The 23,428-nt window shown below is 40.9% G+C and overlaps 1 protein-coding gene, 1 long non-coding RNA gene and 2 pseudogenes across 4 annotated transcripts; 2 read left to right on the top strand and 2 right to left on the bottom strand.

Annotated features, from left to right (window-relative positions):
* The first annotated feature begins 9 nt into the window (after positions 1 to 9).
* Positions 10 to 4,243, top strand: LOC148716177 (uncharacterized). 2 transcript variants are annotated; one of them, XR_015995401.1, is made up of 3 exons: positions 10 to 134; positions 2,686 to 2,824; positions 3,323 to 4,243. It is a non-coding gene; the product is annotated as an uncharacterized LOC148716177 (long non-coding RNA). The 2 variants fall into 2 exon arrangements; XR_015995400.1 differs by having other exon boundaries at positions 3,311 to 4,243.
* An 823-nt stretch (positions 4,244 to 5,066) lies between these two features.
* On the top strand, positions 5,067 to 17,830 carry LOC148716176 (uncharacterized; annotated as a pseudogene). The gene is made up of 10 exons (XR_015995547.1): positions 5,067 to 5,238; positions 7,984 to 8,181; positions 9,608 to 9,631; positions 9,794 to 9,913; positions 10,093 to 10,236; positions 13,268 to 13,355; positions 13,893 to 14,314; positions 16,518 to 16,624; positions 16,968 to 17,115; positions 17,509 to 17,830. The product of XR_015995547.1 is annotated as an uncharacterized LOC148716176 (transcript).
* LOC111327568 (E3 ubiquitin-protein ligase TRIM45) lies at positions 11,673 to 14,707 on the bottom strand. The gene has a single exon (XM_088745241.1). The coding sequence runs from the start codon at positions 14,521 to 14,523 to the stop codon at positions 12,322 to 12,324; it is 2,202 nt and encodes a 733-aa protein (XP_088601367.1). The 5' UTR covers positions 14,524 to 14,707; the 3' UTR covers positions 11,673 to 12,321.
* A 676-nt stretch (positions 17,831 to 18,506) lies between the features above and the next one.
* LOC111327557 (uncharacterized) lies at positions 18,507 to 22,875 on the bottom strand (annotated as a pseudogene).
* Between the last annotated feature and the right edge of the window lie 553 nt (positions 22,876 to 23,428).

The raw sequence follows: 23,428 nt of genomic DNA, 5'->3' as shown, positions 1-23,428 counted from the left end.
CGTTTCCCACTTCCGATTCCTGTACGAAAGCAAGACAAAGTTTCCGCCACCGAGTGAGATATGAATTGGCGAAGACAGCGCTATGTTATATAGAACGCCTAAAGTCCGATGTACAGAGCGGCATTTCCCTCGAGGTGCGTGACACATCACTTTCTTTGGGGCATGAAAAGCTTGGTTCGGAAGGCAAAGATTTTTGTTCTGTTTTCTTTCGGTTTGACAAGGCGTGTACTGTTTCAAATTAACAGCAAAGCACGTATCACAACATTTCCTCCTCTTTCAATTCTTGGAATTTATCCTGTTTCACTGCTCCCCAAAATAGTCGGCAAAGCTGTGAAATATAGTAACATTAACGATATTTTTTAGGTTTCCGAATGTTCGGTTTCGATCTTTTTTTTTAATGCACGGTTCGTGTTTCTTAGCTAGTGCCAAGGCTCAAGTCTAGACAACAGTTCACTTTTGTTTTATTTATTTTGTTTACTCATATCGTTAAAGTCAATTATTCTAGGAGGGGCTAGATAAATTCTTTCGGCCAATCATAGCTTAGCTTCTAAACTGAGAATGCAAGGTATTTTTAAAAATGGCACGAGGAAAATTGTTGATAAATTTTTTCCTATAGTTGATTTCCCTCCTTTCCGGCAAGTCAAAACAAATCTGCGGAAGAAAAACAATTGATGTCACCACGTTGCGGGGAGTTTTTGGAGCGACGTCGATGCACCGTGGAAGCTTCATGAGACTAAGAAGCTCTCGAAAAGTAGGGCGCCTCGCTTAAAGAGCCTCCCGTGGCGCGTCACTGACTTCAGTGTTTTGACTCGCGCGACGCACTTCGTCGAAAAGGAGGGACTGCTCGCGGTCTATTCCTTTAGTTCGAGAGTGGATAGAAAGCTTTGTTATTTAGAATTTGAAGACGATTATGTGACGATGTTTTTTTGACACGGGGCTGTTAAACTTCTAAACTACCTCTAGTTTAGTTCAGTTCTAGCTTCTAGTTCCTTGGTAGGTAATTTTATGCTCGCCTTGTGCACTGAATATTTTGTACTGGTTGTAAGTATAGATTTGCAAGCTTGTTCAGCAAAGTAAACTTTTAATGAAACACAGCAAACAGTAAAACCGTTTTACTTTTGAAAAGACTAGGTAATGCGTGAACTTCGACCACAGATTTTCTTTTGCAAAGCATCGAGTTCCAACAGCCCACACAGGGATAAATAAACTCTGTATGCGACTTACGCTTGTCAAGCTGAAACAACAATGTTTGTTTATATGAATGAAATGTTGTATTTTAGGGTACAGTCGAAACTGTATTATGCGGTCACCCACCGGGAGTCAAACGCGATAAAAGAAACGCTATTTTGTCCTCACAGTCCTTAGAAGGAGGATAATCTACAATGTGTAGAGGACATTTGGACTTAAAGAGCCGACACTGATTTCGGGCGACAAATATAGAATAAAATGGACTATAGATATCATTCTTTTTTTGTTTGTTTTTTATTTTCGGTGGTTCTGCTTGAAGTGACCACTCAATACAGGTACAAGACATTACAAGTAGGCCGGTGGGACTCAGTCAAAGGCGAACGCGATCGCCTAAGAGAGTTGAAAATTACAGTACTAAGGGGAAAAAGTTTCGGGACTTTGAGAACCGACTGTTTAAATAGGATAACAGCTTAATATATGGATGAGCGCCTAATACGTTGTCGCTTAATACAGGTTCGACTGTAGTTTGCAGAGAAAGACGTTTGTCAGTGTGAAATGCGCCATGTTAGGAACACAATGTCCGTTGCGCGACTGCTCCGTTGCTTCATTTGAAAATGAGGATTTTCTGTGAGAATTAATTTGGACGTAACAACGATTTGATTTAACAGGAATTTATTTCAATTGGCTCTCTTGGAAACCATAACCAGATTTTCAGGTGTCTAAACATTCTTGACCCATTGCTAACATATCAATTGAAATTCAAGCTTTACTGTTTAGTTTGCTTTTTATGTTTACATAATTGACTTGAATCATTTCTTTTAAAAGTGTATCACCTACTAAAAAATATCGTCAACCTATCATAGATTAATTTTAACTTTTCATTTGCCACTGAGGACCAATACAGGAAAATTTTCGTTTTCCGGCAATGAAACTGTAATAGATTCAGTCAAATGTATTTTCGTTGATCTCTTTATGAAAGGGCTTTTAAGACAAACCTGACACCTCTTTCTTCGAATTGCTTAAAGCTATCGAAAATACAAACAAAAAAGTGCTAGTTTAGAACGTAAACAAAAATATATCATGAAAACAGTCTGTGCAACTAAATAGACTGGATGGGGTTTCAATGTATATTCATAAAGCTGAAGTCTTCACTTCTTTCTGTAAGTTATCGAGAACTCTTACTGCGTTTTCAGGTAGAGGAGGGAAACCATCATCGATCTAATAACCCCAGTTAATCCTCAACTGTTGTGAAGAGTTTGGCTAATTGTTTAACAAGTATCGAACTGCTTGAATGTGAAAAAAAGGCAATTTAGTTGTTGCACTTTTGTTTTTCGATAAGCTGTGAAATGATTTGTTTCTTTAGGAAAACCGGCCGTTTTACGCTTTTCTTCTAATTGTCTTTTGTGCATTCCATCACGTCTCGGTATACTTTTAGCTTAGGGAACCTATTTTTCCAGGTAGATAATGTTTTTTTCCGCTGTATTTATTCCATCCTAGCTGGAACGTTTTCTACTCTTTCTCCGTGGGATGGTCAAAGTGTTTCTTCTCGAACTTTGCGTCTTCTTTGCCAGGCTCGCCTTTCGCAACAGTCTCAAGGGTGCCATTGAGCAAATTCTGTGGGCCAACATGAATCCAGGTAATAAACAGTTTCATTCAAAAGTTCAACTTCCTTTTCTAGGAGGACCACGAAAGGGAAACGACGTCCAAAAATAGTCTTCATGTGAAAAAGGGAAGGGATGGGACTTCCACGGCGTTTTTCATAATTTGCTTCTGTGTAGGAAGGATAGACGGCACGTATTTTGTACACACGATCAAAGTTCGCGGCAAAGGCCGGGCTTGGTTATGTGTAAATTCTCGAGGGAACTCTGAAAACGGGTTTGATTTAAGAAGTATCACGACAGTTCTTTGTTTGGGAATAACTAAGTATATGAGGAGTCTTTTTTCATGACCTGATCATCTCTTGTCAACATGAATTGAAGCGGTTTCGTCAAATCTCCAACCGTTTGATCGGGAGTCAAATTCCTCACTCCATTAACAAAGACTCGTTTCTTATTGGCTTTAATTGTAATGGCTTCGCTCCTATGATTCTGTCACGAACCATACTTAGGTAAGCAACTGACAGTTTCCTTTACAGGATCTTCCCAAATGTTGAGATGACAAGATGGTGGTGACCCACGAATACTGCCACCTCGGTGTTGCCATATCTGGAGTTTGTGACTCAATGAATTGGACAAACATCCAGTTGCCACTCCAAAAATTTAGAAAGTAAGCAAATTATTATAGAGATTTAACAAGAGGACGGGAACATTATTTCAGAACGGGAGAGCGCGCGGAATAGTCTGGACACGACACCATTCGACTTCCGGTGTTAGCGTTGCCGTTCTCCCTAACAAGTTCAGGATGTCATTTCGCTGGTTTTCCCGTCGCGATCAGAACGTTTGGAATTTCCACCAATTGTGCTCTTGTAAATCCATGCAAGTGAGATAATACTGTTTGGGAGTATTTCAAAACTCATCTCCAGGATAATTGAGTACCTTTCTTTATTTTAATAAAATAGAGGGCAAAATTACTGAATGCTGATTGGTCAATGAAGAGGGTATTTTTTTCTTAATAATTGTTTGAGAAGGGGGCAAAATTACTAGCTCATCATTGGTACTCAGGTTGCCTACCAACAGCTTATGCTATCAAAAAGTTGTTGCTGAAGATTTTCTGTAACAATGGCGTCTCGTTTCGAGATAGTTGGCGAGGAATATATCGAAGAATTAAAAGACAAGAGTGAAAACGAAAACACGAGGAAAAGCACGGAGTACTGGAAGAACGTTTTTAAAAAGTGGGCGAATGAAAGAAACTTCTAAGCAAATTTAGAAGATTACGAGAGCGATATCCTCTACCGAACACTGGCGCAGTTTTATGCCGAGTTACGAAAAGAAAACGGGGATGAATATGAGCCCGACTGCCTGAAAGTAATGCAAGCATTACTGGAGAGATATTTAAAATCAAAAGCCTATCCAAGGTCGTGGTATCTTTGTGCAAAAATAAATTTTCATTTAGCTCATTCGTGCGTTTGTGGCCATTGATTCTCTGTCAACTTTAAATGGCTTCCTATAATTATAATTAGTAATAATAGTTTAATATTTATATTGAGCAAATTAATATGTGGATATGATCAAATGCGCATCACAACACTTTTCGGGGGACTTTGGCCTGACTACATCAGCAGTTTACAAACAATCGAAGAAAACTTATTTGAAGATGCCCCCTCCCCCCAATTCCCAGTAAACAGGCCAGACCACATCACAGTGATCACCATCATGGAAATAAACGTACTTATCAAGCTCGATTAGAGAAGAAAAACATTCATGAAGGATTGAAACCTACATACTCAAAAAGTACTCCAGATGGCACATTCTGCCTGGAGGCAGTGGACTGGAAGCCACGCGGTGCATGAGCCTATGTTATAATTCGTTTGAAATGCTTCCAATTATTATTTACTTTTAATTTTAAGAGGGGAGGCGCGGTGGCCTCATCATTGGTGCGCTCGACTCCGGATCGAGTGGTCCGGGTTTGAGCCCCGGCCGGGGACATCGTGTTGTGTTCTTAGAGAGGACACTTTACTCTCACAGTGTCTCTCTCCACCCAGGTGTATTAAATGGGTACCGGCGAATTTAATGCTGGGGGTAACCCTGCGATGGACTAGTATCCCATCCAGGGGGGGGGGGGGGGGTAGAAATACTCTTAGTCGCTTCATGTTACGGAAACCGGAGTTAAGCGCCGGCCCGATGAGCCACATGGTTCTTAAGTAGACTTTACCTTACCTTACCTTTAATTTTAAGCCACCTGAAATAGATTCAATTATCTAAACGTTTTCATACAGATGATGGGGTCACGTGGGCCACCATGACTACAAGACCCATTTCTCTATCGGTAGCGACTGTGATTTTACTCACGTGATGGTGCACGAGATCGGACATTCAGTCGGATTCTGGCACAAGCAAAGCAGACCGGACCGAAACAGTTGCATTCAGGTTATATGGGCGAACGTCCTGGACGGTGAGAATATTCAATATATAGTTAATAAGAACGAACGATAAAATTTATATGAGAGCAAACCAATAATCAGCTTGAAAATTATGTTGGAAGAGTTCTGTTTATGTGAAGAATAGCATTTTTGTTTCTACTGACCTCACTACAAATCATTAACAGCCCCCTCCCCTCCCCCCCGATTAAATGTTGCCTCGAAACGGGTCATGGAATCATGTTACAATATTGTTTCGGGGGGGGGGAGGGGCGAATAGGTTAACTTAACGAGGGAAAAAGAGATGTAAGGGGTTGAAAAAGTCAATTTGTCAACTATTTTGTCGCTGACTGAAGGTGTTATAAAAAAGCGAATCGTAAACTTTCGACCTCGTCGCCGGACGAAGAGTAGCAGTAGAGCAGTGGAAACGTTGCAATCAATACGCTTAACCGCCTCCCGGTTAGCTCAGTGGATAGAGCGCTGGACTGTTGTGCAGGAGGTCGAGGGTTCGAGCCCCAGCCGGACCAACGCTCAAGGTCTTAAAATAATTTAGAAGAATATGCTACCTTTCGATAATATCAAGAAATGGTTGGATATTCTAGTCTTTTCGGATAGGGACGAATAAATGGAGGTCCCGTCTCCTGCAGGGTTAGGGGTAGGAGACGTTAATTTCCCACGCACGAGATTACTGTGTGATGGATGTCCTCCCCTGGGTTGGGATGGGTGGGTTTGTTGAAGCTTAAACCTCGTAGGGGACCCATGTACTATTGTTTCTGCTCCTGTACTTGGTACAAATCCTAAAATAAATAAAATAAATAAATAAAATAAATACAATCAGATGCCTATGATCTGATACAATTGATAGCTTCATTCTACATCGTAAGACAACGATCAAACGTTCATTTATAGACAAAACCACGATGAACAACAACAACAATTTCTGTAACATGGGAGTATATGTTTTTCGAGAATAGAGGGTAAAAGCTTGATTGTTTTCAGTGTTAGTGGAAATCGCTCAACGAGAAATATAATGTTTACAAGCATAGCAGTTTTACCAAATTACGTTTCGAGATGAACGCCTTATCAAGTATATGAATAAAGCAATTTTTAATAGAGTGTCTAAAGCAGTAAATGGTTTGAACCCGGGGGTAACATGTGAAGGTGTAGTCTGATCGTCCGGGTGAGTGTAGTCCTGAGAAGGACTGTTGTCGGTGGCAGTGACTGACGTTTCGACAACCTGTGCGGAAGTCATCATCAGAGTCAAGTGAGTGATTGTTGTCAGTAGAATGTTCTTATTCCAGTTCGTGTGAAATGATCGGTTGGTTTTGCCGTGATGTTACTGGCTGTAAGACTCAAGTGACGTAAGTCGTTCGTGATTGGTCTGTTTCGGTCTGTCGGTAAAGCTAGGTTGTTCTTTTTCGGTCGTTTGTGATGTTTATGTCGTGAATGAGTCGTTTGTATGGGGCGGGTAGTTGTTGACATCTGTTTAGGGGAGTCTGCTCTAAGTTAGTAAACCACAAACCCATCACCACACTACGTCAGTTACTAACCAACGTTAAAGACAAAGACGAACCGAGGAACAGACAGGGAACGATTTATAAGATCAATTGTTCCGACTGCCAAGCCTCCTACATCGGTGAGACTGGCAGAAACCTCACAACAAGACTGACTGAACACAGACGGGCGACGAGGAAAGGTGATGTCAGCAATCACATTGCTGAACACCATCGACTTACCAACCACAACATTGACTGGGACTCTGCGCAATGCCTAACCTACAGCACTGACTATTTTCAACGACTGACTCTGGAAAGCTGGTTTACTAACTTAGAACAGACTCCCCTAAACAGATGTCAACAACTACCCGCCCCATACAAACGACTCATTCACGACATAAACATCACAAACGACCGAAAAAGAACAACCTAGCTTTACCGACAGACCGAAACAGACCAATCACGAACGACTTACGTCACTTGAGTCTTACAGCCAGTAACATCACGGCAAAACCAACCGATCATTTCACACGAACTGGAATAAGAACATTCTACTGACAACAATCACTCACTTGACTCTGATGATGACTTCCGCACAGGTTGTCGAAACGTCAGTCACTGCCACCGACAACAGTCCTTCTCAGGACTACACTCACCCGGACGATCAGACTACACCTTCACAGAGTGTCTAAAGTAGTCCGATATTGTAATTGGTTTTTTTCTGCCCTGTACTTGGCATAGAAATCATACACCGCGGCCTTATGTATTCTCTGAATACTGAAACCAGCAGTGACTTGCAGTAAATGGTTTGGATCCGGGGGTAATATGTGAAAGTGTTGTGTGATCGTCCGGGTGAGTGTGGTCCTGTGAAGGGCTGTCGTCGGTGGTAGTGACTGACGTCTCTACAACCTGAGCGGAAGTCATTACTGACTAACGGAGTAACATCACGGCAAAACTGACCAATCATTTTACACGAACTGGAATTAAAACATTCGACTGACACTAACTATTCGCTTGACTGATGATGACTTCCCCTCAGGTTGTCGAAATGTCAGTCACTGCCACCGACAACAGTCCTTGTCAGGACTACACTCACCCGCCAACTGCACTACACTTTCATAAATAGTGACATGGTCACCTGCATTTTCTTACGCTAAAGGTAGTTTTTTTGGTCTTCTCTATCACCTCTCATTGGCCTTAATCCTTTGTGTACTCAGTCAAAAGGCGCCCTTTAAACATATTTTACCATTCTGTGTTCTACCGTTCAGCCCTTTTGTTATCCAGGCCTCGAAGACGCTTTCGCCAAAAGGAAATGGGGAACTGAAGTTGTTGATTATGGCGTACCGTACGATTTCAAGTCCATCATGCAGTACCCGCTCACGGAATTCTCCAAAAATGGCTAACCCACCATCCGTAAGGTAGTACCCATGAATGGAAAGGTCCCGTATATGGAGCTGAGGGATGGCGACGCGCAACAAACCTGTAATGTTTGACTCAGTACGCGCACAGCGCCATGCTCAATTCTTTATTACGCAACAACACCACAGCCCACGTGCAACATAATGTATGCTAATTATGCTAGCTTAAACATGACAAAACCAATCGAATGTACAAGTGTGAGGGTGAGGAATGTAGAGGGGCGATTTCGAAAAAAACCAAATGTTTTTTTCATTTGTTTACTTCCTACCAACGATACAACTACTTTTGCAGAGGAGCTTTCACCGTTTGTAATTTGTCGTAATCTTAACCATCTTAACCATTGCAATCCACCTCTTGGTTTGTCACGACCTTTCTTGATGGTTCTCTACAAAAAATAGAGAATACCTAAATGTTTTTTTGGTTTTGATATGATTATGCACCACCCAATTTTACTCCGTCTCTCGTAAATATTCAATTCCTGCGGTTGTTTAGACACGATACCTAGTTTATTTTACTCAACAGCGAAACTATTTCTCTCGTCCTTTCTTTAGTTGTCATGCGGAAAAGAGCCATTGATGACTTCAGTTCGTTCAGACCAGTTCCACGCTTCCAGAATTGAAGTTAGTGGTGTTATTTGTGATCGACTGATCATTCTTGTAAAAGTTTCTCTCAGTTTGCTTTCAATGAATACAATCAATTTGGTGTTGTTATGTTGAAAACCGTGTTACATCGTGGCGATACCCTTTGCAATAATACCCCGATTTAGATTAGGACGATGGCAGCTCGGGTAAACCCAGGTTTTTACCAAGTTACCACCATGGAGAAAAGTAATTCAGGATAACATCGGCTATACTACGTTACGCTCTGTGATTGGTCGAGAAAACTCTCGCTACCCTTTTAACCAATCAGATGCAGCATTAGAACCAATCGTGACATTTGCTTGTTGTACTTTGGTTTCGCATTGGCTGCTTGCGATACTTTTTTCATTTTGTTGGTTGTTGTGAACACTTTGGCTCGGTTTTGTGGCACTCAATAAGCCATTTTCGATATATCAAAATGGCTCCGAGGCTTAGAGGAATAAAACAAAAGGAATAAGTATTCATCCCTCCATCTCGATGTGGTTTACTTTGTTTTATTCCCCCAGCCTCGGGGCTATGTTAGAATTTTATTATATCGAAAATGGTTTTGTTTCTTGACATGTTTAGTTTCATGATTTTGTAAACGAACACCATTCCAAGGGTTTGTTCAGATGCAATTAATTTTTCAGTGAGCTGACATCTAAGTGACTTTTTCAAGTTCACAGTTTTTATTAATTCAACAGAATTATTCTCAAGTTAAATACTGCAACTTTTACTGCACTTTCTTGTGTAACTTTGTTCACCAGGCTCCAGTTTGTGCAGGGACGACGCAGGCACATCGAGCTGTCGATAATGGAAAAGTGACGGGTACTGTCAGAACCAACCTGACGCCATGCACATGTGGTATAAAGTCACGTGTAAACTCTGTAGCAGCGGTGAGTACTAATACAATGCACTTGACTTCAAGGCAGCCATATTGTTGAACCAAATTATATAATGGTGGCCATTTTGTAGTCCAAGTCAGTAGAATGGATTTTGAACTCTTTTCATTCATTTTCTTCTCTGTCTCTTTTTTTTTTGAATGCCCTATGTGATAGATTCCTGTATCGACAGAAACGGAAATTGTCCAGCATGGAAGCAGGGTGGAGTTTGTCAAACCGACCCGGACCCGGACATCATGAAAGACTGGTGTCTTCACTCGTGCGATCTCTGCAACGGTTAGGATAATTTTTTTCCTTGGCACCACCATTTTCAACTCTGGTATTCTTAGTCAATTTCACAGGCGCTCTTTCGTGTTAGGTTTTCATTTGGACGCGGAAGTTCGGGTGATGTTGTTTGGCTGTTTAAACTACTCTTCGATAACATCAAACTTAACTTAGTATCTTTAATCTCATAGCACCACCGACCCAGGTTCCCACTCCACCAACTTCTCCTCCCCAAACGTCTCAGCCAACACTATCCACCCAGCCTCCGCCACCTCCAACAGGCACAAGCAGCCCAACTGTACCACCCACTTCCGGTCCATCAGCAAATGAAACAGGTAGGTACATGCCATCCTTAGTTACATACTTAAAAGTAGGTTTTCGCGAAACAACTGCATTGCTGTTCTGTCAGCTTCGCTCTGATGTTCCCGCCCTATGACAATGAAGATAAGTCTCGTTAACTTTTCGCTCCTTACATGTAGCTCCTGCGCTTTAACCTATAGTACAATCCTCCCGTGCATATCACAAATAGCATGTGTTACGAGACGCTTTTTTACTGACGTTTCTCTCAGCGCTTCTGCTCTCTGTACATTGTTTACCGTAGGTCTTCGCTGTGTGGATAAATCAAGCAATTGCCCAAGTTACTCTCTCTCACAATGCGAGCATTCTGGGTGGATATTGAGGAATTGCCGTAAGACCTGCTAAGCGAAACGTGACGCTGGACCTCTCGGACCTGAAGGTTTGTTCGACAGCTAGTTTCATAACCTTATAAAAAAAAAAACTATGGTAGAACCACCCAGTATCAGTGACACATTCGGCTGTGCCTGGTGAACCACATTTTGACGTCATTCGGGATTTATTACTGAACAGACGCAGACAACGAGGAATCTATTTGTTAAATAGTTATTATATGGACGCCTTTGTGATAGAGCCATACCCGGTTGAGTTATTATGGTAATCCCGAGATTTCGCTCGTTTTGTTCCTCTCTGCTCTATTGGTCAACTGAAAAGACTCTGGTCAACCTGACAAGCAATCACAATTAGAACGAAAAACTATTGTCGTTTCTTCACCAGCGTCTACCCGCTCATAAGGAAAGTTCTTTGAAGGGTGTCTTTTACAATCACGCACACTTGAAAATTTCGTCTTTAACAACTTATAAAAAAGGGGGGTTCCACAGTCTCTGGGAGATTTTCAATGAATTAGCATATGACCTGTCCGGCCCCGTTCACGTAATCCCAAAGAAAACCACAATAGAGCAGACGTGTGTAGGCCGGGCCGGACGGGTTGTCGTGAGTTGTAGGCCTTTGCTGAATTTTTTCAACTCTCTTTCCAAAACTGTGAATTCTAATGAGCCATTTACGAATCACTCTTGGCCTCTTTTTCAAAGCGAGACCTGTTGTTCAGCCATTCGTATGAAAATGAGTCTTATTTGCTCGTGAATGAGCACTTCTATTCATATGAAAGGATGAGAACCAAGACTCGCTTTGAAAATGAGGCCAAAAGTAATTCGGAAATGGACAACAGTGAACTTGAACTTACAAAAAGTCATTTCGATGCTCAATTGTAAAACTGGAGAGAACATTTGAAAGCCGTTTCATTTCTTAACAGCAAAAACAGTTCAAAGGATGATGTAAATCATTTATCTTCTCGTAATGAGTAACAAATTGTTCAACTTGAGCCATGAAACTGCGAGAACTGCCGACTTTTTTGGCGAGAAGAGACTGACATAAACATAGGTAACCTCAGAACAAGAACAGAATGTCACAAACAACATTTTCTATCAATAATCATTTATTTCGGCACCTAGCTTCTTCTACCCTCTCTAGGACTAGTATGAATTCTTTGAAGAAAAAATCTTAGTAAGAGCGTCCACCTTACTCTGTATGAAAATGTATAATGCTCCTTAGATGTTTGGTTTTAAATATGCAGACGGCAAAGCTGAATTATGTTTGTCTAAGTTACCAGGTGCAAATATTTATAATATATATAAAATATATATTATAAATGAATATATATAATCACACTTAAATGAATGAATATGTATAATCACACTTAGCTAGTGTGATTATATATATTCATTCAAGATGAATGAGCTGCTCAAACTCAGATTCTATTACGTCATCAGTCTGAGTCACTACGGAGTCACATGAGATGCGCATGCGTGCTGCCGATCAGTGCTTGTATGCTTGCTGATCAGGAAACGTGGAAGGTAATAGTGGCTTGGATTTTCCTTGCATATCAGGCGTTTTGTGTGACTCCTTCGTTCCTGACTGATGACTCATAGAATTACAATCAAACTTCAACTTACAGGTAAGTCTCGTTTAATTTTATAATTATTGTGCATAGGGAAATAATCAGTCTGGCCGGTTATTAGAATAAGAATATGAACCACGAAGAAAAAAAAAAATGTCCGTTAAAGAAGCTACTTTAATACAAAGACTTTTTTAGGGGTAGTCACGAGAATACGTCCATCGGGTGTTGCTGCTATTCCTCGAGGGCTTTGGATATGAGTGATACTTTTGCCTGTGAAGCGACCGTCTAAGGAAAACTGCTGAACTCGATTATTGATCGTATCGCATACAAGAAGATTATTGGAGCTGTCTATAAGCAAAGCATACGGCTTGTTTAATTGTCCATCTTGATTCCCTTTTTTGCCAAATTTGTGTAGGAAGGTTCCTGTCTGATGGAAAATCTTAATACAATGGTTGTCAGTGTCACAGACGAAAAACATGTTTTGGCAAGAAACGCAGCTCATCGGGCGGTTTAGTTTTTCTGGGCCGCTATTTCCAAAGATGGAAATAGTCTCCCACTCATGTGACATCACCTGTATCCTGTTAGCGCCAAATTCGGTTATAACAATGCGGCTCTCCTCATCCAAGAAAACGTCCCACGGGGCAGAAAACTCTCCTTTTCCTACACCAAATTTTCCAAAAGCTTTCACTATAGTTCCTGTCTGGATATTAACCTGCTGCATTCTGCAGTTAGCTGTATCTGCAATCAGTATCTCGTCATCACTGAAAGATGTCACACCGATTGGGCCGTTGAATATCACCGCATTGTTTCCTTTACTTCCAAGTTTTCTCAGGCATTTACCTTCTTTGTCAAATATGTAAACACAGTCTTTATCAAAGTCAGTGACGACAATCTTCCGTGTCGTGTTGACCGCGATTCCCCACAGAGTTCCGATCCGGTCTCCTTCTAATAACTTCAGATCCAATTCGCTGACCACAGTAAGTTCACGCTCTTTCACCTCAACAGTGAAAGGACAGTTAGCAAGTGTATCTCCATTAATCTTTGCCTCAATGTTGTACGAGCCAGGAATTTGGGGTATAAAGCTCACTTCCAATGTACCGTTTTTTGTCTCGCAGACAGTGATTTGTATGACATCTCTAGTTGGTTCTATCGTGACTTCAGTTTGCTGCTTAAGATCAAGCTGGTAACTTATTTCTCCATCAGGTGTTTTGGGGAACAAAATGAACTTTGCTTCTACACCAGCCTGTAGAGTTTGATTGAGTTTCTCTAGAGTGGACTGACTTGCGTCTGCCATGTCTTTGGTGGCGATGTCGCCCAGATTAAAGTTCACAACAGGAGTAGGGTAAAACTTGATGAACGAGGTCTGATGGTGTTGTGCAGCTTGGATTCCTCGAAGTTCTTCGAATCTCTGTTTCAAATTTTGTTTGTTTTGCATGATATCCCAGCTAGAGCTTTTCTGGACCATGTTTTCTGCGAATTCGGCGACTTTGATGTTTTGTTTCGTTAGAGAATCCACAGCCTCCCGAGCTGAGTTGATTCTTTGGAGTCTCGTCACGCATGTTGTCTCGATTGATTCGGTGGCTTGTCGCTCACGCTCTCGAATCTCTGCGATCTTCTGTTCGGCTGCTTGCGTGACTCTGTGTTTAGCGATTTGGGCATTTTCTCGTAGCTTAGAAGCTGTTTGTTGAAATTGTCGAACAATTTCCTTTAAATCATTTTCCCTTGTTCGGCTTATTGCAGCATCCGCCATGATGTTTCCTTTCTCGTTGTCGGCCGCTTCGTCGAGCAAAATAACTTTATGGCTCTTATGATCCGTGACGATGCAAAGATGGCAGATGCAACATTGACACTGAAGGCAGTAAAATTTTGTGATCTCTCTCTCGTGGTACTTCTTGGTACAAAAGGGCTGTCGCTTCAACAAAGCTTCGTAGTCTTGATCTTGGAAGTCTTTTACAGGCATGAATTTGTGTCCCTCGAAGGCGTCGCGCATAATGTCATGTGCGTTCAAACAGTCGGAGCACAGGAATCGGGCACAATCAAAGCAGTAATGGACATTCGAGCTGGTCTTCTTACAGTTGCCACAAGTAATGTTCGTTCCATCGCCACTTTGTCGAACAGCGAGGAGATTCAACAAACTGTTGTGAAAGAAACTGGTTGGCAAGGTCTGGAAGCGATTTTCTTCTGGTAGATGGATTTCAGCCTGACACTCGGGGCATCGGAATTTTCCATGTCTCTGGCTCACTCTAGCGTGTTTTTCCAAACACTGACAGCAAAAGGTGTGAAAACACGATATAATTTTAGGTTCTTTGTAGGTCTCGAGACAAATGGAGCAAGTAACTTGTCTTGTGAGGTTTCTCAGGAACGACTCCATTGTAAGCAATGGACAAGATTGCTTGTAAACACACCCTGAAAAAATTATTGTTTAAGATTCCGAGAAAAATCGCTGCGTGACCTTATGAACTGAAGGTAAATATATTTAGAAACTGGGCTATTATCATGCCACAGTCACGCTTTTGTTGAAGATAAATGACTTTTTTGTTTTGTTTGTTTGCATTTTTTTTTCGCATTATTGACTTCTCGCTTACATCGATAAGTCGTAAATTGACGTGTGGGGCTAAGCTGATTTATACCTTACATAATCTTTTAATACATAAATGAGAATTATCCTTTCAGTGGTTATTGTAGGCCGTTGTACGTCGATCTTTTGACAGTGTAATGACGTAGTTAGTTTTGTGCGTAACAGTCCGGCCTAACTTTGACCATTGCACACGTTTCTCACATGACTTGGAACTCGATCCCTGTTCCAATTTGTTAAAAATTGTGTGTGTATTTGAACAAATTCTTGATTATTGGAGCTAGTCAACAGATTTAAAAGGAACTATTCACTTCTTTCATCCTCCTTGACTTGCAGAGATGCTTGCGTGAAAGTCCGTTCCGATTATATTAATTCGTCTCAGTCTAATTACTCTTGCATAATTTCCTTCCACTTGAGTTTACAAAAGCGAGAGCGTTAAGTATTTTTTTCTTTCCTTCTTCTATTTTTCGTTGGTTTGTTCATCAGCAAATCAATCACGACTGAATTCGGAAAGGTGATAATCTTGGATAAACATGGTTCCCAGGATCTTAACATCTCTCTCCCCCCCCCCCCCTCCCTCCTCTGGGGCAAGCTCTGGGATTTCGAGCAGAGCAGATGAGGAGGGGGGTCCTCTCAGGTCAATGCACATTCTCTCTAATAAATTGACCTTCGAAGGTGGAAGGTCGAATTGAAGGGAGTTTAAAACTGAGTGTAAAATATTTGGAAGTAACGGTTCACTTTTATTTGATGCAGCTATAATATCATTTCCTTGAAATGAAAGAATATTGATGAGTGAGCAAGCCAGGTTCAATTCATATTTGACGGTTTTCAATATTTCAGTTGTCACAATGATTCAAAGATAGAAAATACTTCTCTACATTTTATATTGGAACACCTCACATGCAAGAATCAGGCCAATTTGGGAAGGTGACCAACTTTTTAGTTTCTTTTTAAATTTCCTATGGGTCTCTCGAGCCAAGCCCGGTACCTCGAAATAGTTTTTAATGGTCAAACAAATCTTAAAAGATAGTTTTTATTATTAATTTTTCTATATTTATTTTTAAGTGGCTCAAACTTCCCCAGCGTCCATCCTCAAACATATCACTTGTTGGTAATTTGATCTTTCGCACTGACGCAAATATAAGTACAATTTTGTTATTTGCTCATGAATTCAAGGAATGTCACGATTACCAAACAGTGGAATGAAAAGGATATTATACATTGTAAAGAAATATCGCATCTACCCGCAAAGTACATACACATTTAAGTCAATTCACACAAAATGCCAGTGAATATAATACAAAGATGGGTATGGGTGAATATCCTTGTCAACTCGAACAAGGCTATCATGTTCTTCAAAGGAGTTTACTAATAGACTTGTTGGACGCTGAACAAAGAAATCCGAAGGTCCTCTAAAGGATTTCAAGAAAATACTATTGCGTATAATTTTTTTCTCTTCTAAATCTACAATGAACTGACGCAGAATAAGCAAACAATGGTCTGTACACTGTATTTCTAAGGTTTTGGATTTGAGTCTCAGACGATGGACAAATAGAAGGGAAACAGTTTAATCGTCTTTATGGGAACTAAAACAGTTTTAATCATCTTTATCGGAACTAAACGTTCACCCACCAAAAATACACTATAAGAGTAGAAATTGCGCTTTTCAAAAGAGAACGTAAGCAACTAAGATTAGGAAATGATGTACTTGCTACAAACATGCTCGGATGGAAATGTCGTGACAGCTTTTTGGTTTCGTTTATTCTCATATTGTTATCCTATTTTCATAGAGATAGGGGTTGAATTTCATAAGACAAAGGATACTAGAAGGAAGTGTCCGAACAAATTTGACTGTCTTGTTTTTGAAATGTTTTTTGTCAAAGAACTGAAACCAACGGTAAACAAACAGTTCGAGTCAATTCGAAGAAAGGTGGTGTGACTTTCGCAAGTGGTTTAAATTCTTAAATGAATTTTCCTGCAAAAGGACATCCTTTCGAATGCAACCTAAGAAAGTTCATAATCAATAACACGTAGTTTCGAACTTGCACGTGCAAAGATATTTCTCTACTATCAATATACATATGACACTCAGCACTCCAAGACGTCCAATCAATGGCAGTGGCACAACGATTTTTCTTCCAAGAAAGTTAAAAAAAGGGCTGCCAAGTTGCCAGCCACTAACATCAGTCTTATCAACCCGGTTAGCATGCTATAACTTACTTGCTTCTTCATTTCCACAGGTATTTGACGGTAACTGTGACCACTTCACCCCTGTGATAAACAAGTTCAATCCCGTTAGGGCCCGGTATGTGAAAGTTCTCCCATACGACAATCCGCAGAACTGGATGTGCATGAGACTCGAGCTATACGGCTGTGATTCATAATCAGGTATCATAAATGACCCGTATGTAACTAATATAGCGCGGTTAACTTTTTCTATGCGTTATCTTGTTGACTTCATCAGTTGTTGCGTATAAATCTCGTTTGGACCAATGGAATTACTTTTGGTAAGCTTTCACCTCAACCAATCAGTTTTATGCAAGAGAGAGTTGAAAGGTAGTCGGAAGCTGTCAGTTTCCCTAGAAGCTAACGGAGTTTTTCGTGTCTGAATTGTTTGGACTTCAAATGCATTTCTCAGCTTTCTGTATGTAAAATTGCTTTCCCTCATACAGTCGCCGTTCACCTCTCAAAAAAATGTTTTTTCCTTAAAGCTCTTGTTTTGATGCGTTATGAAACAGATACGTCTCACACAATTAAACATTTTTTTTTTCTAAATTTTAGGCTTCTAATCCACAAGTGAAAAGCTGGCGCTAAAGTTATTTGAGGTTTTAAATACTTCATATAAATTTAAATGTAAATTGTTGCGAACTTGATAACGGAAATAAATAAAGGAAACAATTTAAAGCTGCGCAAATTTACTTACGAATCTTTCACCACAAACATTTTTTTCTGTGTCAGCCTCCACTGTTTGACAATTTCGTTCTATAAGAGCGATCTCCTGCTTCTGTAAGTCGTTGTTTAGCAACCCAGTCAGTCAATTTGCCAACGTGGCAGTGAGCGATTCAGTCACTGATGTTCATTCAAGCAGTCGAAGGTCAGTAAGTCAGTCAGTCTTCGTTTCTTGTTAAGTCCTTTGTATATTAACAAATGGTAAACACCACAGCGTACACTATTGAGTTATGGATGCACGGGGGAGGTTGCTAAGCACGAAAGAAGCGTAAGAGTCGCTCGAGGCGATAGCCGAGAGCGACTCTAGCTTCTTGAGTGCTTAGCAAACCTCCCAAGTGCATCCATAACTCAATAGTGTACGCTGTGGTGTTTACCATTTGTTTTATAACATAACATTGATACATTGTAGCTAAAGAGTTCCCTTTTATTTAACAAATCTTACGCGACCAGAAAAAACAAGCGCGCGCGGAAAGATAGTCTTTGCATTTGCTCACGTCAGCAGCGTACACCCATGGGCAAATGGGGGACGCTAAATTGACCAATCAGAGCGCGCGCTTTACTTTGGTTATGTTATAAAATCAATTAGACACCCGGTTCTTCTTAGAACCCGTTGTCTTTGTTATAAATTACTGCTGATGCAAATTAGCGCGACTAAAATTTTCGTGCAGGATAATGATTAAAAAGCTTTTAATGGTGTTCAGGAGGGCACTGGGCACCATTATTATCACAGTTATCAAGATTTTGTAAATACAATTTTTATCAAAAGAAATTGCATGTGACTATCTTCTTTCATTCAACCATTTATTTTAATCTGAACCTTAATACAGCTGTTAATAGCTACAATACTGGTCCTTCGATTCTTTTGTTTTGCCGGTATAACACCATTTGTAGCTGTATTTATGCGTGTCACAAACGTGCCAGGGTTGGCAGCAGTAATCCCAGTTCTTGTCCAAGTCTATGTAGCACCAGTAGTAATTGTACCCATGGAGGCCGCATTCATGTTCAGCCAAACAGCGCTGGCCTTTCACATTGATGGAAGAATATCTGACTGAACACGAGGTCTCGGTGGACTTGGTATTGTTTGTTTGGCAAGTCTGATGATCCTTTCCGCCATTAAACTTACATTGGGTAAAACAGCATTTGGCCTCCGCCGATTTCGCCCAGTCAGTGTAGCACCACTTCTCCTTCTTGCCATTAAAACCGCAAGTTGAATCTATGCAGCGCTTGCCTTGAATTGTGACATCTGACTCATCTGCTGCAAGATTTGGGACAATCAAATACTCGTCAACCGGTGGCGGAGAAGCTTGGTCGTTCGAGCGTTGCCGCTGAACGTCATCGACTTCACTTAACTTGGGTTCTCTCGGTCGAAATTTGAAATAGGAAAGCCAAGATGGTCCCTCTTTATTGCTCTTGTACTTGTTCTTGTTCTTGATGTTTCTGTTGGGAGCTACATGGTGTAAGCTGGAAGAATTGTGCCCACTTGCCACGATCCCGGGTTTATCGCGGTTTAGGAGCGGCAGGGGTGCCTTAGCGTTATACAGCAATAAACTAGCTCCACTGGAGTACATTGCATTTCTAGCCCTCTCTAGCATTTCAGCGTCTCTTGGTAAATCTATACCCAACTCTATTCGAGCAAGGGAATAACCTTTCGCAGATACGCCGTTGCTTTGTATCAAACTAACTGCCCCCTGGAGGACTTTGCGTTTCTTGAGAGGAATAGTTGATTGTTCCACCCTGCTTAAGTCATTCGCTGCATTTGCCAATCGTAAATTTACGGGAACTGCAACTTGAGCTCGTGCAGTTTTTGATTTTGCTGAATTCTCATTGCAGTCATCTACAAAGATTTTTGCCGCTTGGTAACGATCTTGGGCAAGGTCATTACTAGTAAGTCTTGCCTCTAGTTCACTTACGCTAAGGATGTCCACGTAAGAGTCAGCGACATTTTTTCCGATGTAAGCAAATGAGAACCCATTGTCGCGATTAGCTGAGTTTGAAGCATCGCAACAAACAGCTGTCCAGAGGTAACTGGGACGGTGACTCGATTGAAATCTCTGTTAGCCACGTCTCCTTCCAAGTCATGTTCTCTGTTTGGAATTCGTGTTCTCTGTTGAACAGTTCCTGTCACAAAATAGCGTCTGGCGCCAGCAAAAGAGCAATTGGTCCTCATTGTTTGAAGAGTTACCTCTTCCATTTTCTTCCACGACTGTTGGTTGAAGCAAGGGTCTTGAGGAACGGCGTTTGTTAAGGTAAACGTTGCTGTTCCTCCGTTGCCACATTGGTAGAAGTTTGGATTGAGGTGGCCCCTGTCGTAACCTGTGTTACGGTAGTCTGCGTTGATGGCTTGCACTGTCTTGTAACGTTCAGTTTGCTGGGAAGCTGTCTCCATATTGCTCTTCGATCTTGTGTCAGAGGCTACCAGAAGCTGTTCAATGAAAAACAAAAGACTATAGAAAGAATCATCAATTCTTATATGAAGGAAGCAAGGAAGATCTTAGACAATTTTAATTCATTGAATTGGCAATAATGCTCTTTATTACACGACTCAGGCAGTCAGAGGGCCAATAACTAAAATTAACCAATCAAAATTCTCTATTGCCGGTCAATATTCTCTCAGTATTGGACCGGGCACTGTCCCGAATGGTCCCGAATGGTACCGCACTTGTTTCCCTTTGAACTTCAGTCGTATAATAAATCTCTTATTAACCAAGCTTACTCGGGACCGTACTGGAAGAATATCGGCCCTCGGTCTTTTTTGTACGGACCTCGCTGCGCTTGGTCCGTACTGTCAAGATCTCGGGCCGATATTCTCCCAGTAAGGCCCTCGCGCTTGGTTGATAAGATATATATATATATATATATATATATATATAATTATACCTCAAGAATTAGGTTACTTGAACTTTTACTGCAACTCTGAGTTTCATGCCTCTTGCGAAGCAATCGTCAGGCAACTGCCAGTAACCGTTATTTCTGGCAGTTGCCTGACGATTGCTTCGCAAGAGGCATGAAACTCAGAGTTGCAGTAAAAGTTCAAGTAACCTAATTCTTGAGGTATAATTATCCATAGCTCTAGCCCTGCTATTGAGCACTTTTTAGTAGATGATGATCTCATTCCGCTATTTTGGTTATATATATATATATATAACTAACTGCAGACAGTACTGTTTCGGCCTTCTGGGCCTCATCAGTGCAGTGCTAATGCTAGGATGGGGGAGAACCGAGACGGTCACCCCAAACGACCCAACCTTTGTGGTATCGTCTAAGCCATGCCAGAGTGCTCAAACTAGAGTAAACCAGCGAGCATGCGCATATATACACACATAACCAAAATGTTATATACACACATAACCAAAATAGCGAAATGAGATCGTCATCTACTAAAAAGTGCTCAATAGCAGGGCTAGAGCCATGGATAATAATACCTCAAGGTTTAGGTTACTTGAACTTTTACTGCAACTCTGAGTTTCATGCCTCTTGCGAAGCAATCGTCAGGCAACGCACGACGTTGCCTGACGATTGCTTCGCAAGAGGCATGAAACTCAGAGTTGCAGTAAAAGTTCAAGTAACCTAAACCTTGAGGTATTATTATATACACACATATATATATATATATATATATATGTGTGTGTGTGTGTGTGTAATGTAATGTAATAATATTCGGCTTAACTAAAATAAAAAATACAATACAGTAATACAAAAAATAAAAATAACTGAGCGGCACTTGCACGCAGTTTTTTTTATTTTTTATTTTTTTACTGTTTTTCTTGATTGCAGTTCTGTTGGTTTCAAATTGTTTTCAAGCCTTAATTTTAAAATAAGGCTTCATTGATTAGCAACTTGTTCACTTCATAATTCAAGAGGTCAAATAAATTACATACCTGAGGCTCGACAAACCATCTAGATCTTCTCTCTGCCCCGGGAGAGCCCGTGCAAGGTTCAGGCAGAGTGTAAGCTGAGTACACGGGAATCCTTAGGCTGGTACTGTACAGTGTGGCATAGCGATATGCGTTGTCGTACCGTTGGCAGATGCCCTTGGGTGGATCAGCGAAGCTCCGAGTAAGTCTTGGTGGGGCACTTTTGTAAAAGTATTGCAGGCAGTGGCTAAAACCTTGATCGACTTCAGATCTCACACCGAATACGTTTAACCAAAAAATTAAGAATAGCTGGACAAAGCTGGTTTTCATGACTCTTGCAGAGTGGTGGTCTCTGCATCCAGTTTCCTCTGTGGGCTTCTGACGCTGGTCTCGGCAAGTTATCATTATTGAAATGAATTCAAAGCTATTCAGCCCTTAGATAATGTTAATTAGGTAATACTATTTGTGAGGGATTACCTAATAACCCAAACATTATCATGGCGATCCTTGCGTGGAGATGAGGACAGAGTTCTTCACCCTTCACGATGTCGTGAGGACCCCCATTGCTCCTTGACCTTCGTTTGTGTTACTCACCAGAGCCATAGAAGTCTGGGTGGATCAACATACTAGATAACTCAAAACTTCGTTTTATTTAAGACTTTTTTCCACATTAGGGTATCGCCACAAGTAATAAATTTTTTACACGAACTTTGCGTGGTTCCTGTTGAACGATCAAGACCTTGTGCGTGGGCGAAGTTCAAGAAGCCAGAATGTCTTTGTACTGGCTCATTTCTATTTGAGGCCCCGCTGTAAATAACAGGTACTTATAGTGAGATAGACACTTTTTAACTAATACACTTGTAATTCCTTTTTTTTAATTGTTTGTCGAGGTCGAGACTCACCCGTTTCCCAAAATTACTGGCTTGAAAGGAGCGATCAAGGAAGTCACAACAGAGTTTGTAGCCTCTAAGAAGTCAACAGAACGTACCCTACCATACCATTTCATGACTTATCAAAATTTCTTTTCCATTAATAAAATTTTATAGAGCTAAAGTCAACTTCTAAACTTTAGTGTATATACTTTTGGTTATGTTTGTGTTGAATTGTTATCTACACCTGTATCCTCTCGTCTTTTTGATAATGAATACGCCACTCGTAAAAAAATTGTTAGAGGGGTGTTGAACGCCTTTGATGCTAGCATAAACTGCCTTCTTTGTCCTGAATCGTGGGCGTTTTTTCTATGCTCTAAAGACGTTGAAGGCCAAAATGTCGCGGTTTTAAACAAGAGTACTGGCGAATTGCTGTGCAGTGTAGACAGCGTGATTTAGCGAGAGGAGATCTCTCATTAAAAGCAATATTTGAATTGACTGTTGATAGTAATTCGTGATTGCTCTATTGATTGCTTCATTGCGTGATTGGTTCAGAAAATTCGCGGCACTTTCGTAAATCAATCAGATTCAAAAGTAAAACCAAACGCGACTTGATCAGTCGCGTTTTCCCACTCTTAGCTCTGATTGGCTCGCGTTTTTCCGCTCTTGGCTCTGATTGGCTACTGAGATCACTTATTTTGCTTTTAGGACCCAGACGAAAAGCGCGATTTTAAAGAAAAATGAAGACCTCTATGTTTACCTTACACAGCATGTTCCCCAGCCTTGTATAGCCTTGTAAGATATAAATATGAACAAAATGCTTGCAGTTTTTGACACCATTCTCTTTTTTAGCTATATTGTGGGTGATTCACATTTTTACAGTGGGTCGATCACGGTCGTTTTACGAACAGATCGCCCACATTTTGCATAAACTGCGGGCGTTTTTTTCACGCTCCAAAGATTTGCAAGGCAAAAAAAAAATTGGCGCAGTTTCAAGCATGAGTCGTCATCAATTCAATTCACATGTAC

The sequence above is a fragment of the Stylophora pistillata genome, chromosome 14, assembly GCF_964205215.1.
Source record: "Stylophora pistillata chromosome 14, jaStyPist1.2, whole genome shotgun sequence".
Taxonomy (NCBI): Eukaryota; Metazoa; Cnidaria; class Anthozoa; order Scleractinia; family Pocilloporidae; genus Stylophora; species Stylophora pistillata.
This window is presented reverse-complemented; position numbering and strand designations above follow the sequence as displayed.